The following is a 17,518-nucleotide window of genomic DNA, read 5'->3' on the forward strand; positions in this document are numbered from 1 at the left end:
CTTAAACAAGACCATCAATGATGGCGTAGCTAGCTCACTGCGGCCCCGGCTAGTCCAGAAGGAACGATCTAAAGTGGGCCGCCTTATGGGCGCAATATATGTTGCAAGCTTTATACACTATATACAAGCTATATACAGAAGTGATATCCACCCTAGGAATACCAACCTATTTGCCAGAAAGAATCCAAAACAGCGAGGAATTGACTGAGAAGAAGCGATTTTTGTTTGTTGAACTGCTCATCAAGGCTTAATTAGTCCATAACTTTATTAATAATTGTAATTAAGCAAATCTGAGTAGAAGTTATATGCACCCTAGGTACCCCGACCTTCACGCCAGAAAGAATCAAAATCGGTGAAGAGAGAGAAGAAGCGATTTGTGTGGAAACTGCTTGTTAGGGATTGATTGATTAATTACTCCATATCTTCATTATTAATTGCAATTATGCAAATTTGAGTAGAAGCCATATGCACCCCAGGCAGACTGACCTTCCTGCCAAAAAGAATAAAAATCGGTGAAGAATTGACAGAGAAGAAGCGATTTTTGTGAAATGTGGATGACGGACAACACATGATGGCATAAACTCATCACCCGACGGCCGGATGAGCTAATAATGAAAAGCATAACGAGTTGTTCTATAATAAATAAAAAAAAATTTTCTGGCACGGTGGTGCGGCAAAAAAGGAATAAAACGTCATCATTTTGGGATGAGCTTCTATGCAAAACTAATCAGCTTCAGGGTGGCAGCAGTGACTCTACTTCATCACAGCAAACTGTCGTTTATTATTTTTCAAAAGCAGCCTGATTCCGAGTGTGTTTTATTCCTAAAATATTAAAATGCTATAAAGTAGCTGACTCGGAGAATAGTGCACTATGTAGTGCGTAGGGCGCAGTTTCACACACAGCTTATTCCATCTTTGCTCCCTATTTACTGTGTTCCTACTAATTAAATATTTATTCTGCACATTTCAACCTGTTCAGTGTCTCTGCTCTCATCCTCTCAGGCTCGCTGCGTTCCTTTTTGTTTCCTTCCTGCTTTTTGGATGTTTTTTCTCTTTTCTTGTCTCTCATCCATATTTCTGTCTCTTTTCCCTTACCTTTCCTTTCTTTTCATCTTTTATCCCTCATTTTCTCTCCTTTTCTCCTCTTAATTTTTGTAAGATTTTATTGTTTCTTTCTTTTTCCTTTCTGTTTTTTTCCATCCTTTCTCTTATCTTTAACTTAAATTTATTCTCTCTTTCCCATGTTCAAATCTCTTTTTCCTCTCTTCTTCTCTCTCTAATTCTTCTTTTTTTGCTCATTTTTCTTTTCATCTTGCATCCTTTTTTCCTCCTTTTCTGTTTTTCGCTCTTCTTGTCTCTCATCCCTCTTTCCTTTGTCCCTGTTATTTTGTCTTTCTTCTCTCCGTCTTTTACGTCTCTTTTCCTTTTGCTTTATGTAACTTTTTATTCCTTCTTTTTCCCTTTTAATTCTATCCTCTGTTTTCTCTCATTTTCTCACTTCTATTTTATTTTTATTCTCTTTCCTGCTTTTCTCTTTCGTGCATTCCAAGAGCCCTACATGGTATAAGTCACTGTCCTGAAGATCCCTAAGATCAAGATGTTATTTTCATCTCATCTCATTATCTGCAGCCGCTTTATCCTGTTCTACAGGGTCGCAGGCAAGCTGGAGCCTATCCCAGCTGACTACGGGCGAAAGGCGGGGTACACCCTGGACAAGTCGCCAGGTCATCACAGGGCTGCACATAGACACAGACAACCATTCACACTCACATTCACACCTACGCTCAATTTAGAGTCACCAGTTAACCTAACCTGCATGTCTTTGGACTGTGGGGGAAACCGGAGCACCCGGAGGAAACCCACACGGACACGGGGAGAACATGCAAACTCCGCACAGAAAGGCCCTCGCCGGCCACGGGGCTCGAACCCGGACCTTCTTGCTGTGAGGCGGCAGCGCTAACCACTACACCACCGTGCCGCCAGACATTATTTTAATTTAAAATTTTTAAAATCATTTCAAGCCACTGGATTAAACTCTGTTAACTGTGAGTGTACTCTGCTGTTTTGTACTGCTGATGTTCTGACTGTGTGGTGTGTTTTGGTTCCTCAGCAGCTTTGACCACACCGAGCAACGGTGCTGCGTCCAAACCAAAAGTTTCTCTGGATCCCCACATACGGCTGCGATCAGAGAAACTCGACCTGGTGAGCCCACGGAGCGAAATCTGACCATAATAATATGGATATCGATGCTAACAGGCTGATGTTTATGGATCTGTCCTCAGGCTCTGTCTTACCTCGGACTGGACGTCACAGAGGAGAAAAGAAGGAAAATCAGAGAGAGTTTGTCCACAGATCCTCAAGGGACAGTGTCTTACGGGGGTGAACATTCTCTCACAGACGTTGTAAATGTTGATGTAAACATGTTGATGATGTTTCTATGGCTACAACTAGTTTTTATCCTTTAATCAGAGTTTGTTGAAGCCACACGTAACGTGTACCACGATAAGCTGGAGGAGGCGGGGCTTGCGCAGGGACCCTTCATGTTCTCCTACCATGAGGCAGCAAGTTTGATGGACACGTCAGCCTTCCACTCACCTGTAAGACCCTGATGCTGTTGGATTTTGTATGAGTAGAATTTATACTTCCAGCTAAGTACCACTCGCTGAGGAAACCGTTTATTCATTAATGCTGTAATTAATAAAGTTCCTGTGTATTAATGGCTTGTTTTTCTTTCTTCTAGACATGTGACTCTGAGTGCAGCTACAGCAGTGAGGAGATGGAGCAGTTTCAGTCTGAGGTGAAGCAACGGCAAACACAGATGAAACAGCTGAAGGTGAGATAGAGCCATGCAACCATCCATTCATCCATCCATCAGCCCATTCATTCATCCATTCATCTAGCCATCTGTCTATTTGTCTCTCTGTTTATCCATCCATTCAGCCATCATTCTGTCCACCTATCTGTCCTTCTATCCATCTGTCCATCCATCCTGTTTATTCATCTGTGTATTTGCCCATCCATCTCTCCATTCACCTATCTACTTATTTATCTTCCCATCCATCTATCTAGCCATCTGTCTATTTTTCTCTGTGTATCCATCCATCCATCCATCCATCATCTATCTATCACCCATTTCTTCATCCATCCATCCTGTTTATTCATCCGTCTATTTGCCCGTCCATCTCTCCATTCACCTATCTACCCATTTCTTATTTATCCTTTCATCCATTCATCCATCCATCAACTCATTCATCCATCAATCTAACCATCTGTCTATTTTTCTGTGTCCACCCATCCATTCATCCATCCACCTGTCTGTCCTTCTATCATCAGTCCATCCATCCATCCGTCCATCCATCCATCAGCCTATCCATCTATCTATCACCCATTTCTTCATCCATCCATCCATCCTGTTTATTCATCTGCCTATTTGCCTGTCCATCTCTCCATTTACCTATCTACCTATTTCTTATTTATCCTTCCATCCATCCATCAACCCATTCATTCATCCATCTAGCCATCTATTTTTCTGTGTATCTATCCATTTATCCATCCATTCAACATTGTCCACCCCATCCTTCTATCCATTAGTCCATCCATCTAATTGTCCATCCATCCATTCATCCATCCATCAGCCCATTCATCTATCCATCCATCTATCATCTATCTATCATCCATTTCTTCATCTGTCTATCTTGTTTATTCATCTCTGTTTGCCCATCCATCTCTCCATTCACTGATCTACCTATTTCTTATGTATCCTTCCATCCATTCATTCATGCAGCCATCCATTTGTCCTTTACCCATCTTGCTATCTATTGCCCATTCAATGTTCTATCTATCTGTACATCCATATTTTCACTGTCTATCCTCCCTACCATCTATTTCATTCATCCATTCATCCACCCATCTATCTAACGGTGAAGTAGACCATCTCTAAACAAAGGATAAAGGTCTAATACATCACTTACATCATCTACTCACAATAGTGACATCTTTACACCCCAGTCAACACCTCCAAGTTTCATGACATCATAAAATGTATTTGATCTGTGAATAAAAGAATAAATTTGCTTTTCAGGGTTTACTGGAGGACACAGAGGACAGTAAAACATCTCTAGAGGAAGAACTTCAAAAAAGCACAGAGGTAAGTTCATGATGTATTCCTGGTGTTGGTCATGTTGGTTCTTCCAAGTTCTGCTAGGTTTACATCCCGGTTTGCAGCATGCAAGTGTGTGTGTGTGTGTTTCAGAAATCCAAAGCTACAGTGGAAGACAGTGAGACATTGAGCAGGCTTGAGGAGTCTGAGGCTGTTCAGATGCAGACTAACAGTGCTGAACAGGACTATGAGGAGGTCATTCGGCTTCTGGAGGCCGAAATCAAAGATCTGAAGGAGAAACTCGCTGAAAAGAAACACACAAGTTTGCAGGTGATGAACGTTAGTAAAGCTCCTAAAGTCAGGATAAAATATCCAACTACTTATTAAAGCAAACTTCAAATTACCCAGAAGAAAAAGAAACCTGGGTCTCAGGTAAAGTCAGTGGTTGTGTTTGATATGAGGAGAAATTCTAATCATTTCTTCCAAGTGATACAAGGAAAAAATTGACTTTTCTTTTTATTGTGGAGAAAAATGTATATAAAACAACTGGGTGAGCTGCTATAGTAAAATAATTAACAAAGAGGTAGTCTGCTGTCCATCTATCAATCAATTATCCATCTATCTGTCCATCTAGCTGTCTATCCATCCATTCATCCATCAGTCCTTCCATCTATCCATCCATCCATCCATCCATCCATCCCTAGATCCATCACTCCTTTCATAATCTGTCTATCCATCTGTTCATCCATCCCACCTTCCATCCATTCCTATATCTGTCCATCCAACCAACCATCCATCCATACTTTTATTCATTTATCTATCATCCATCCCTAGATCCATCCTTTCATTCATCCATTCATCAAGCCATCCATTCCTATATCTATCTGCTCACTTATCCATCTATCTATATGTCCATATCTGTCTATCCATCCATGCATTCATCCATCCATCAATCCTTCCGTCTGTCCATCCATCCATCCATCCATCCATCCCTAGTCCTTTCATAATCTGTCTATCCATATGTTCATCTGTTTGTCCAACCACTCATCCATTCACTCATTCATCCAGCCATCCATTCCAATATCTGTCCATCCATCTGCTCACTTTTCCATCCAACCAACCATCCATCCAGCCATCCATTCCGATATCTGTCCATCCATCTGCTCACTTTTCCATCCAACCAACCATCCATCCAGCCATCCATTCCGATATCTGTCCATCCATCTGCTCACTTTTCCATCCAACCAACCATCCATCCAGCCATCCATCAGTCCTTTCGTCATCTGTCTATCCATCCGTTCATCCATTCAAGTTTCCATCCAGTCATTCATCCAGCCATCCATTCCTATATCCATCTGTCCATCCATCTGCTCACTCATCGATCCATCCATACTCTTTCACATTTCATACTTTATTCCATTACCATTTACACTTCTTAGTGTTACTGAATATAATAGCTGAAGTCTGAAGCAGGTTATTACAGTAATGGGACTTTTTTATTTCAGGAAGACATGATGGAACTGAACAAGAGGCTTTCCATTATCGACAGTCAGCTAAGAAAGTCTGAACTCACCAGAAAGCATCTGGAAATCTCAAATAAAAAGCTGCTGGGCTTTGCTCATGTAAACAAAATTACACATAATTATACACCAACAATAATGTTCACACCAAACAAATAATAATGTTAAGTTACGCATTTCTAATACCGTGCAGAAGAAGAAGCAATTGGTCAATTCATTTTAAAAGGTGCAGTTTGTAATATTTCAATGCTTTTCTAGACCAATAAACATGTACAATCCCAAATCAGAAAAAAGTTTGGATGGTATGTTGAAATTGAGAGTAAAACTGAAAACAATGATTTGTAAATCATATTTGATCTGTATTGCACTCAAAACAATACAATAGCACATTATTTGATGTTTGACCTCATGAATTGTATTCTTTTTTTTTTTTTCAAAATAAACACATCTCAAAAAAGTTGGGACAGTTTACTACTTTATAATGTTGCCATTCCTTCACACAACACTTAAAAGATGTTTAGGAACTGAAAACAGCAAATGATGAAGTGTTTCAGGCGTTATTTTGGCCCATTCGTCCTGCAAACTGGTCTTAAGGTGTACAACATTATGGGGTCGTCAGTGACAGAGGGTAGAGGCACCCTCTTCTTCCACAGCTACGCCTTTGTAATGTGTGCAGAATGGGTTTATTTTTTCATTGTCTTGTTGAAATCTCCCTGGAAAAGATGTCGTCTTGAAGGCAGCAGACGTTGCTCCAAAATTTTAGTGCACTTTTCTGCATTAATGCTCTATCACAGAAGTGTAAGTTACCTTTACCAAGGGCACTGACCCAACCCCATACCATGACACACCCTGGCTTTTGGACTTGTTTCTGATAACAGTCTGGATGGTCCTTTTAGTGTTTGGTCCAGAGCATTTGGAATCCATTTCTTCTAAAAAAAAGACGTGGAATACTAATTCATCTGACCACAATACACGTTTACACTGTGTGATGGTCCATCCCAGATGCCTCCGAGCCCAGAGAAGTTGATGTTAACAGAAAGCTTCCTTTTTGCACAGTAAAGTTTTAACTGGTGTTTGTGGATGTAACTCCGTATTGTAGCTTGATAAAGGTTTGCAAAGCAATCGAGTCCATGTGGTTATATCAACTATAGATGAATGATGGTTCTTGATGCAGTGCTGTCTGAGGGATCAGAGATCATGGGTATTCAGCTTAGGCTTGAGCCCTTTGCCCTTTACGCACCAAAATTCCTCCAGAGTCCTTGAATCGTTTAATGATATTATGCACCATAGAGGGTGAAATATCCAAATCCCTTCCTATCTTTCTTTGAGGAACATTGTTTTTAACTATTTTAATAATTTCCACATGCATTTGTTGACAAACTGGAGATCCTCAGCCCATCTTTGCTCCTCAAAGTCTAGGCCTTTCCTGGATACTGATTTTGTACCAAATTGTGATTACAGTCACCTGTTGACATCACCTGTTTCAAATCGCATCATTATTTAATTGTTTTGCTACATTATTAGCCCTAAATTGCCCCCGTCCCAACTTTTTCTGGAACGTGTTGCAGGATAAACACAGGAATGAAGGTATATTAACATATGAAATGAAGTTGACCAACAAAACATGAAATATCTTGGGTTCATTCGTACAGTCTACAATGAAATACAGGTCAAAGTAAATTTAGAAATCACTGCTTCCTTTTTTTTTTTTTAATTTTCCATACCTTTTCTAATTTGAGGTTATAATTTTAATGATAGTGCCATGGATTTTGCTAGTTTCTTTATTTCAAGCTTCTGTTTACAGTTTTATCAGGCAAAAAAATTAGCCAAATAACTAATCAGCAACTTGTGAGGTTTCAATTCTGTAATTTTTTTTTTAAATTGCTTCTTTAATACATCTTTCTTAACTTTACTTTTTACAGAATGTTCATAAAGTCCTCACCAGTGGCAGTTTATTTGCAACGGAGAACAGGTGAGTGACTCAAAAAATATGTTCAAGTTGACCTATGTGAAAATCCATAAACTCCGCCTTGTGCTAATCTCAAGCCCCACCCCTTGCACCAGGTCATCCCCAGCAACAGACAGTCCGGAACTCTTAGACTCCACCCACCAGCTTGTAGCTGAGGCCAGAGAGCTCATGGAGCGAGTGTGTCACCTTTGTGCAGATGATCACAGTGAGTGAGAGACAGATAAATGATGGGGTGGTGTGTTGGGACTCAATACATGCATTACTTTTACCACACTCATCTCATCTCATTATCTCTAGCCGCTTTATCCTTCTACAGGGTCGCAGGCAAGCTGGAGCCTATCCCAGCTGACTACGGGCGAAAGGCGGGGTACACCCTGGACAAGTCGCCAGGTCATCACAGGGCTGACACATAGACACAGACAACCATTCACACTCACATTCACACCTACGCTCAATTTAGAGTCACCAGTTAACCTAACCTGCATGTCTTTGGACTGTGGGGGAAACCGGAGCACCCGGAGGAAACCCACGCGGACACGGGGAGAACATGCAAACTCCGCACAGAAAGGCCCTCGCCGGCCCCGGGGCTCGAACCCAGGACCTTCTTGCTGTGAGGTGACAGCGCTAACCACTACACCACCGTGCCGCCCCTTTTACCACACTGAAGATGATTATCTTCTAGTAACAGCAGTGGTTTATTCCTCTTGTACCACAGCAATTAGTCATTACTTTTTTATTATTGAGTGACAATTATCTATTTATAAAACGTTGGGGAAGATATGCAAAACAAGTTCCTATCATCAGTGGTTGCTATAGCAACGATAAGTGCATTAGTGCAAGCTGTGATTTACAGTTGCACTACTGACAGAGTTGCTGTTTGTGTGTGTGATATTACACAGTTGCATGAGGATATGAAGTTTATCTTCAAGTGAATGTATATCAGGAGTAAGCCAAACAAACAAGTGATTTCTCAACATGAGAAGGTACATTTCATATATTCGCACCAGGGTGTAACATCCTTTATATTATATGGACATCCACACAAAAAAAACCCCTCAACTTAATCAAAAGAATTTTAATTTTAACCAGTTCGCAATTGTACCACAAGTTGGCCTAGTGGTTAGCATGTCCACCCCCGCTCGAGTTCTACTCGCGGTCAGGTCATCCCAAAGACCATCATAAATATGGTACCTACCGCCACCTGGCAAGGCATGTTGCAATACAGATGTGAGTGGGGAGTCAAACTCTTGTGGTTACCAGAGGACATGGCCCCCCACTGTAACCCTAGCTATGTAATAGGCGAGAGGCCAAGGGCTACAGAAACTGAGATCCGCGCCACCTAAATGCACCATACGGTGTGGGAAGATGCAGGTCTAGTCAGTGGGAAAACTCTGGGAGTGACATCGTGGAAAATACGTCACTCAAATCCATGATGTATTTAATATGAAAAAGGTTTAAACACAAGATAAACTTCATATCTTCAAGCCAACATATGTTCTAATTATGTAGAAATGCACAAGCAGCCCAGTTTATCAAGACAATTACTCTATATCCTCACAAGTGACAGCTTTAGGCCATGGAGAACCAAAACCATGTCCCCACTGTAGCTTGTATGAAAATACAAGTTGTGCATTTCCCCAACAAAATACTGGTGTCCATACATGCAAGAACATAACAGACAGGTGACGGGAACATTAATCATTACAATTGTGCCCATCAAGGTGGGATAGATTAGGCAGGAAGAGAACAATAAGTTTTTGAAGTTAATGTGTTGGAAGCAGGAAAGTGTGAGGATCTGAGTGACAAGGGCCATATTGTGATGGCTAGATGACTGGGTCCAAGCATCTCCAAAAAGGGCACTCTAAGATGTTCCCAGTATGCAGTGGTTAGTACCTACCAAGCGTGGTCCAAGGAAGGACCACCAGTAAGCTGGCAACAGGGTCATTGATTCACATGGGGCATCAAGGCTAGCGCATATGGTCAAATCCCACAGAAGAGCTACTGTAGCACAAAGGCAGCTATGTCCAAAAGAAGGAGCCTAATTTAAAATGCTACATGCTCCTTTGGTTTAATCCACATTTAATGTTAAAACAAATACATTGATCTCCTAATCAGCAATAAGTTCATTAACAGTTAAGAAACTAGGGAACCAAATAGCCCTACCTTGAGATAAAAGGTGCTGGCTGTACATTTAATATGATCAAGTGTCGATTAGGTTACAAGAACAAACTGAGCATTTCTAATTTTTGCATGCTTGGTCCAAGTTATAGTCTCAATATAGCAGAACTTAAGTAAGGACTGTGCAGCGAGCAGTCAGTTGGCATAGCTGCTTTGTCTGCTCCCTGGACTATTACAAGTTAACTAGGCTCCAGGGGCGATTTCTCAGAGACAACAAGGGAAGCCGAGCTTCCCCTAAAATTCTCTCCCCAAACTGCGGCATCTACGACGTTGAATTCTCATTAAAACAATAACTTGCATAACATAATATATTCCCAAGATTGTATTTACGTTCATAACTATCCTGTAACTTATTTGAGTGATGTCTGACGAACTTGCAGCTCGCTATGAGAATCACCTTTGCTGCCAGGCTGTAACCAGCATTGCCAGATACTGCTGACGTTTTCCAGCCAAAATATGTTCAAAACCCACCAAAATCCACTTAAAACCGCCCAATCTGGCAACACTGGCTGTAACCTCTCTTATTTCAATGGGCTCTATGGCTGGCAGCCGGGTATCCGTTGCAGTCTATGAAAGGGCTCTGAACAGCCAATTTCGGCTAGTTGTTATTGGTTAAAATCGACAAAATCGTCACTTCCAGGGAAGCCGGGCTTCTCTGGGACTAAACAAGACAGTGGGAGGGGCAAGAAGCCGGGCTGATGAAGGATTATTGGAGGTAGTGTTTGAAAGACATGAGGAGGGCGGGCTCTGTACTTCGGCGAGGAACACGGAAGCATGATCAGTCCCTAGCGGATGTCGAGAAAGTGTAGTCGTGTGCCAAAGTGCTGTCCGAATTTCTTTTCATGTAAACGTTTCTTCTCATGTCTCTGTACATTACTCGTTGTGCTCCATTAACTTTCATCCATTCTATCAGTTTGATCATTCGTGAATCCACTCGTTTATTTCATTTGTAGTTCAATCTGGTTGTAGGCTAGCTTGAGCCTTATTGGGATCTGCAGTGCTAGCTGCTAACAGAAATTGGTGAAGTCTCTGGAAAGCACAACCAGCTGGTATGACAGGATCACAGACCATTTTCTGGAAAAGGAGCGGAGGGCAGAATTTGTGTATAAATAGTGTGCATCATATAATGTTCATGAATCTGAAGTGTGTATATTGTTCAATAATGTTAAGAGAATGGTGGGCTCTGTGTTATAGGATATACCTGGGTATAATATTCAAGGTTCTGTGTGTTGCATAGCCTACCTGGTTATGAATTTCCAGACTGTGTTGCAGATGATGTTCAAGGATGTGTTGCACAGCTGGGTGTTGTGTTAAAGACTCTGTGTTGCATATCAGGGTATGATGTTCAAGGCTCTTCGTTGAATAGCCAGTGATTTTTGGATGTTTGATATTTTTAAAGGATATGAGGCACTAGCCTGGCAAGCCAGACTATAACATGAAATGTACAAGCAAAAATACTTTCTGCCACTAGGTAGGGTTGTCTAGTTCACTATGCTAATGGGGCACACCTTTCTATGCTTTGATATCCGGCCTACAGGTTTTACGATGAACGCGTAAAATGGGCTTCCCGTTTTAAAAGCCAGCAGCCGCCACTGCTAAGCTCGTATTGTCTCCAGAACTCCATCCATCAATCATAAATCACTCCTGTTTTCCAACAACTCCACTGGCTTCCTGTCAAATTTCACATAGACTAAAATCCTGCTCCACACTTTCAAGGCCATCCACAACCTCAACCCCCCACATCAAAACACTCCCTCCCAGACACTTAGGTCAGCCTCCTCCATCAGACTCACTGTACCCTCTGCCCACCATGGGGTCCAGAGCCTTCAGCCGCTCTGCACCTCACCTCTGGAACTCCCTCCCCCCTGACATCAGGAACATTAACTCATTATCCATCTTCAAAACCCACCTTTTCAAACCTGCCTACTCACTATAACTTGTCATCCACTACTGCTGATTCCATATTGTTGCGTTTTTGCTTTTTTTTTTTTTAAATTGTCATTGGGTGGCAACCTTGAGTGCCCTGAAAGGCACCTTAAATAAAATGTATTATTAGGCCTAATTCTAAGATGAGCTATGCTGCAAGATGTGAGAGCAGCACCTTCTGGGGGTACACAAGTTAGGATCACTAAAGCAGATGCTTTCATGTTAGATTTCTAAGCATCAAATAGAAACTTGCCATAAAAGTGAGCCCTCCCACTAGAACCTTTGATAGGTACTGCTAGAGTTAAAAGCATATTGGGATTTAAAGTAAAGGGGTGGGGGAAATAACTGGTTTAGTCCAACATGTAGGATCCCTTCAAGTTGAGTCAACCTGGGACACCTGCTTTAAAACAGTCAGGGCTGAGCCTGAAATACTCCAGAGAACTACACATTGCAATTTAACAGCTTTCCAATTACTGTGTGGGATTGACAGTTGAGGCTGATAAGGACACAGAGCTAGTGAAGTGGGATGTTGCACACCCCAGAGAGGTTTGAGACCGGGTGCCTTAAGGACCATTGTCTACTTATCCCCATGAGTTATACCATTCCATCCCAGCCAGAGGGCTGACTTGCACTCAGCCTACAACAGCCACCTCACAAAATAAGAGTGTGGCCAGTCTGCTGGCAAAGCCCCCAGTTTTGTAGTTCTAGAAACCCACCCATGTTTGGGCAAAAATGGTACCAAATTAATAAACCAGCACAAGACAAAATTGCAGTTTTGTTGCTTTTTTTATTTAAGCAAAAGCAGTTGTCAGATTACCCAGCCTTTTCCAGAACCACAACTGGGCCAAGGCTTACTTTTTTCTCCAGCTGCAAGCCTGCAAATAGAAGCAAGAGTAGGGCCCAAAGCCAAAGTCACACTAGTTCAGGTCTCAAGAGTACAGACACAAGCCAACATGGTTCTCCCAAATACCTTGTTCTGATGACAGATCACGGCCCTTCCTCATGCTGCTGCTTCCACATCTGCTACTGCAACAGCTACACACCTGGTCAGCACCATATGCAGCAGTCCATCTAGGAAGACAGGAATGCTTTAGTGGTCACAGCTTAGCCACACTGTACAGTCATGGTCAAGGCAACATACCTGTTGTCAGAGAACGAACAAGCTTTATGCTCAACATCAGCAGGGGCAGATGCTGCTGTTGCCTTCAAGATGCATGCAATGTAGACCTGCCAAGACAGTACATGTCAAAATCTGACTGCTTGGCTAGGGGTGATGGGCCTGTTCAGGTTTCATTACCTACCAAGCTACTGTTCCCTTGGAGGAATCTGAATGCTTCCAGCTGAAACCTCAGCTTAGCTGCTTGAGTGTGGGGCATGAAGTGGGAACTGGAATGTGTGAGCTTGGCATCAAGCAGGCACCTGGAAGGATTTACAGTTAGGAAAGCTCAAAGTCAGCTTACAGAGGTTCAAAAGAACCTCACTTACCCATGGTTATCGATGAAGTAATATCTCGGGAAAGCATTCATGTCTGGGACAGGAGTGGCCACACAGCTGTCTACAAGGACACGCAGGGGCACATGGTGGAACTGCAGTACTGAAGCCTCAATACTTATAAGCTCACCCAGATAGTACTGGTTGGATGGCCTTTGGAATATCCAGTCATCTACAACAAGAAACCCCCATTAGTAAATATTCCTCACCCAAACAAGTGACAGCTCAACCATGACACAAACCCATCATGAGCCTCAAGGAAAAGACCAGTTGTTCCTCAGCAGCTTGGGTAGAAGCATGTGGGACCCAAGCAGGCATGAGACCACTGCTACTCACATTGTGGAGTCTGGAAAGCATTAGAACAGAAGCCATCAAAAGGAGTACAGCCTCCCAAGTAAACCTAAACAGATTTATTGGTAGGTATTGCTCCATACCTCAGATAGTGACACTCAATTAAAACCTTAGCACCAGCATTTCTCAGAAGTGGAGGGCCACTTAGAGGCACTGGAGCAAAACCAAGAGTGAAGATGTAGACCAGCTCATTTGCAGTCACCTGAAAGAAAAATACAATGTAAAGTCCAGAACAAGCTTCAAGCAAAACTGAGGTACTCAGCAATAGAAAGCTTACAGCTGCCTTGCTGTTGCAATCATGCAATGCCGATTCATAGACAAGGAATCGGGAAGAAGCATCCACCCCTTTGGCAGCACAGCCTCCCAGTGTCAGAGCAGCAATGTTATTGGTTATGTCAGGTCCAAGCAGTTCATACATCACCTCCACATACACTGCAGTCTCATTGCACCTTGCTCTTACCCCCTCAGAAAGAACAGGACGAGGCTGTCTTACAAAGTGCACAGGAGCTGGTGGGGTTGGGATTTGTGGTGCAACTGGAAAACGCCAAGTCAGTTTCTTCACTGGCTGCTGAATTGCTTGCTGAGCTTGAGCACCTGAAGGATTTTGAAGTTGTAGTCCAAATGGGGCTACTACAGGGCTTCCAGCTTGGGAACCACTTGGAGTCCATTGAGAAGGCAACCCAGCATTCACTTGCAGGAAAGGATACCCTGGCTCATTAGGTTGAAGTTCAGCAGGAGCTTGGAGATTCCCCAAACTTGGCCACTGTGCTGCTGACAAACCAGCTGTAAAGAGCACCAGTACACCAAAGCCAACTTGGTTGAAACCCATTGCTACTAACAGATGATTGTAAGCACACCAATGCTACCAGAGCACTTCCTATTTATGCAGTGATTCAGGCTTCTGGGCCTGTTGAGTTACTAATTAGGCTGCCAACAGAAGACAGCAATTAGCATTTTACTGCCTCCGCATTTGATTGGACCCAGAGCTTAATTGTCTTAATTGTCTCAGACACATGACCTAGCAAAGCAAGCTGCCAAACATGGAAATCTAATAACAGTCCTTGATTGAGGACTTGGGCTAAAAAAGAAATGTACAAAAAAATGAAGTGTCTTATGTTGCCAGAACACATTCATTGTAACTGTGCTTGTTTGAAAGAATACATGCTACGGAAGACTTCTTGTCTGTGATAAGTCATAAAACTGGTTCATGTTAGTTGATCTGCACAATCTACATACTCTCATTGTCCACTTTAATAGGAACACCTGTACACCTGCATGTTGTTGTTGTTGTTTTAATTTAATTCAATTTTATGTGTATAGTTATTTTAACAGTGGAGACAAAGCAGGTTTACAGAAATATATAAATTTCAGATATTAAATTTCAATTTTCCCCAATGAGCAAACCAGAGATGAGGGTGGCAAGGAAAAACTCCCTGAGATGATATGAAAGAGAAACCTTGAGATGAACCCGACTCAAATGGGAACCCATCCTCATCTAGATCACAACAGATAGTGCAATCATAAATAATTTCTCTTCTACTAGTACATAGCCAAAAAGTATAAGTATAACTGTGTAACTCGGAACTCATGAGCTTCTGAGCAACTCATGAATATGAGCATCAGAGTCATTATCTTATCTCATCTCATCTCATTATCTCTAGCCGCTTTATCCTTCTACAGGGTCGCAGGCAAGCTGGAGCCTATCCCAGCTGACTATGGGAGAAAGGCGGGGTACACCTTGGACAAGTCGCCAGGTCATCACAGGGCTGACACATAGACACAGACAACCATTCACACTCACATTCACACCTACGGTCAATTTAGAGTCACCAGTTAACCTAACCTGCATGTCTTTGGACTGTGGGGGAAACCGGAGCACCCGGAGGAAACCCACGCGGACACAGGGAGAACATGCAAACTCCACACAGAAAGGCCCTCGCTGGCCCCGGGGCTCGAACCTGGACCTTCTTGCTGTGAGGCGACAGCGCTAACCACTACACCACCATGCCGCCCAGAGTCATTACTGAATTCGTGATAGTTTTAACTTGAACTCTGTTTTGTTGAAATTATCAACTGTTCAATGATGGAGACTTTAGTGCAGAACTGATCAAAGCAATTGCAATCCTAAGGTTCTACAAGGAAGAACATTCACAGCCGTCAGTATGGTTTCTCTGTGGTACCATTTATGCATTTATCCAGTCAGCCAATTCTGTGGCAGCAGCAGGCTGCATAAAATCATGGAGATACAGGCCAATAGCTTCCACTCATGTTCAAACATCAAACATCAGAATGGGAGGAAAGTGTGATCTCTGTTACTTTAACCATTGCATGGTTGATGGTGCCAGATGGACTGGTTTGAATGTTTCAGCAACTGCGGATCTCCTGGGATTTTCACACCTAACAGTCTCTTGAGTTTACACAGAAGGGTGTGGGGGAAAATTTATTTTTTTATTTTTTTAAATCTTGTGACGTTCCAAGATGGCGGCGTTTATGGCCATAGCGGCTTCTACAGCTCCGGTTTATGGTGCTAGTTTCTGTGTTAATGTCTGTCATAGAGATTGTAGTCTGGACTGTAGTTTAGTCAGTCTCTCTCATAGTTACAGCTGTAAAGCCCTCATGGTTTGGGCTCAAAGAGCAGCTTTGTAATGCCGACATCACTAAGAGAGAAGCTACATGGCCCAGGACTACTACACAGACAGAGACTCAACGCGGCATTGCCTGATTCAGCTACCTGGGTAAGGAGGCACCACAAGAGGTGCGAGAGGAACTGGAAGCGAAGCAAATGGGCAGGTGTCTTCTGGAGGCTCAAGATTAATCATTAATTCGCATGGCGCGTGAAGGCTAGTCCATATGGTCCAATCCCACAGAAGAGCTACTGTAGCACAAACTGCTGAAAAAGTTAATGCTAGCTAAAACAGAAAGGTGTCAACATTAACTTTTTCAGCAGTTTGTGCTACAGTAGCTCTTTTGTGGGATTGGACCATATGGGCTACCCTTCGTGCCCCATGCAAATCAATGAGCCTTCGACACCCATGACCCTGTCACCAGTTCACTGGTTGTTCTTCTTTGGACCACTTTTGGTAGGTACTGTACTAACCACTGCATACCGGGAACACCCCACAAGATGTGCCATTTTGGAGATGTTCAAACCCAGTCATCTCGCCATCACAATTTGGCCCTTGTCAAAGTCACTCACATCTTTACATTTGCACATTTTTCCTGCTGCCAACACATCAACTTCGAGAACTGACTGTTGTCTTGCTGCCTCATATATCCCACCCCTTGACAGGTGCCACTGTAATGAGACAATCAATGTTCTTCCCTTTTTCACCTGTCAGTGATCATAATGTTATATATCACCACCTCACCAAGAATTGACATTGATTTTTTTTTAAGACAGATGTTGGTAACAGAGTCATTTTAATAAGCTCAATACACCCAAATATGGAGAGTGTATGGTTTTGTCTATCTAGCTGTCTTGTTTGCATTCTCAAAGAAAATAATTTTTAGAATAACTTAGTAAAAGATTTGTATTTTTTGACTTTCTATGCAGCGTTACCACAGATCACCGAGAAAACTATCATTGGTCCAGGGTTCGAGTGCGTGGTCGAGTAAGTTCAGTGACATGTATTGTGTATTCTGATCCTAGTTTTTATGCCATTTTTATATTTCCTGCATAAAAAACTACTCCATAAACCTAAACACAAATTCATGAATTGGGACAGAACCTCAGGCAGCAACTAGTGGCCATGACAGCTTCAAAACCTTTGTTGTGAATGCTAAACACTGAGCTAGAAAACAACGTTTTTGGACTGCTTATTACCGTGTTTAAAAATGTTTATTAAAGGAGAACTGAAGGCAAATTTTATATTATCAAAATTGTATTTATCTTATTTTATTAAATATCGGAATGCATTTTTGATCGCTATTTTGTCGCTGCTATAGCAAGTTATGAGTGTGTGAAATATGCTCTGTAATATATCA

At 42.2% G+C, this 17,518-nt stretch overlaps 1 protein-coding gene across 1 annotated transcript in view; it reads left to right on the forward strand.

Annotated features, from left to right (window-relative positions):
- Nucleotides 1-17,149, forward strand: part of si:dkeyp-72e1.9 (syntaxin-binding protein 4) — a 49,695-nt gene extending 32,546 nt beyond the window's left edge. The window contains exons 12-21 of the mRNA XM_060902679.1: nucleotides 2,111-2,202; nucleotides 2,283-2,379; nucleotides 2,470-2,597; nucleotides 2,741-2,833; nucleotides 4,082-4,147; nucleotides 4,253-4,429; nucleotides 5,605-5,721; nucleotides 7,542-7,591; nucleotides 7,684-7,793; nucleotides 17,088-17,149. Coding sequence (XP_060758662.1) covers nucleotides 2,111-2,202; nucleotides 2,283-2,379; nucleotides 2,470-2,597; nucleotides 2,741-2,833; nucleotides 4,082-4,147; nucleotides 4,253-4,429; nucleotides 5,605-5,721; nucleotides 7,542-7,591; nucleotides 7,684-7,793; nucleotides 17,088-17,149 — 992 coding nt within the window. The remainder of the gene's footprint in view (nucleotides 1-2,110; nucleotides 2,203-2,282; nucleotides 2,380-2,469; nucleotides 2,598-2,740; nucleotides 2,834-4,081; nucleotides 4,148-4,252; nucleotides 4,430-5,604; nucleotides 5,722-7,541; nucleotides 7,592-7,683; nucleotides 7,794-17,087) is intronic.
- The last annotated feature ends 369 nt before the right edge of the window (nucleotides 17,150-17,518 follow it).

The sequence above is a fragment of the Neoarius graeffei genome, chromosome 20 (assembly GCF_027579695.1).
Source record: "Neoarius graeffei isolate fNeoGra1 chromosome 20, fNeoGra1.pri, whole genome shotgun sequence".
NCBI lineage: Eukaryota > Metazoa > Chordata > Actinopteri > Siluriformes > Ariidae > Neoarius > Neoarius graeffei.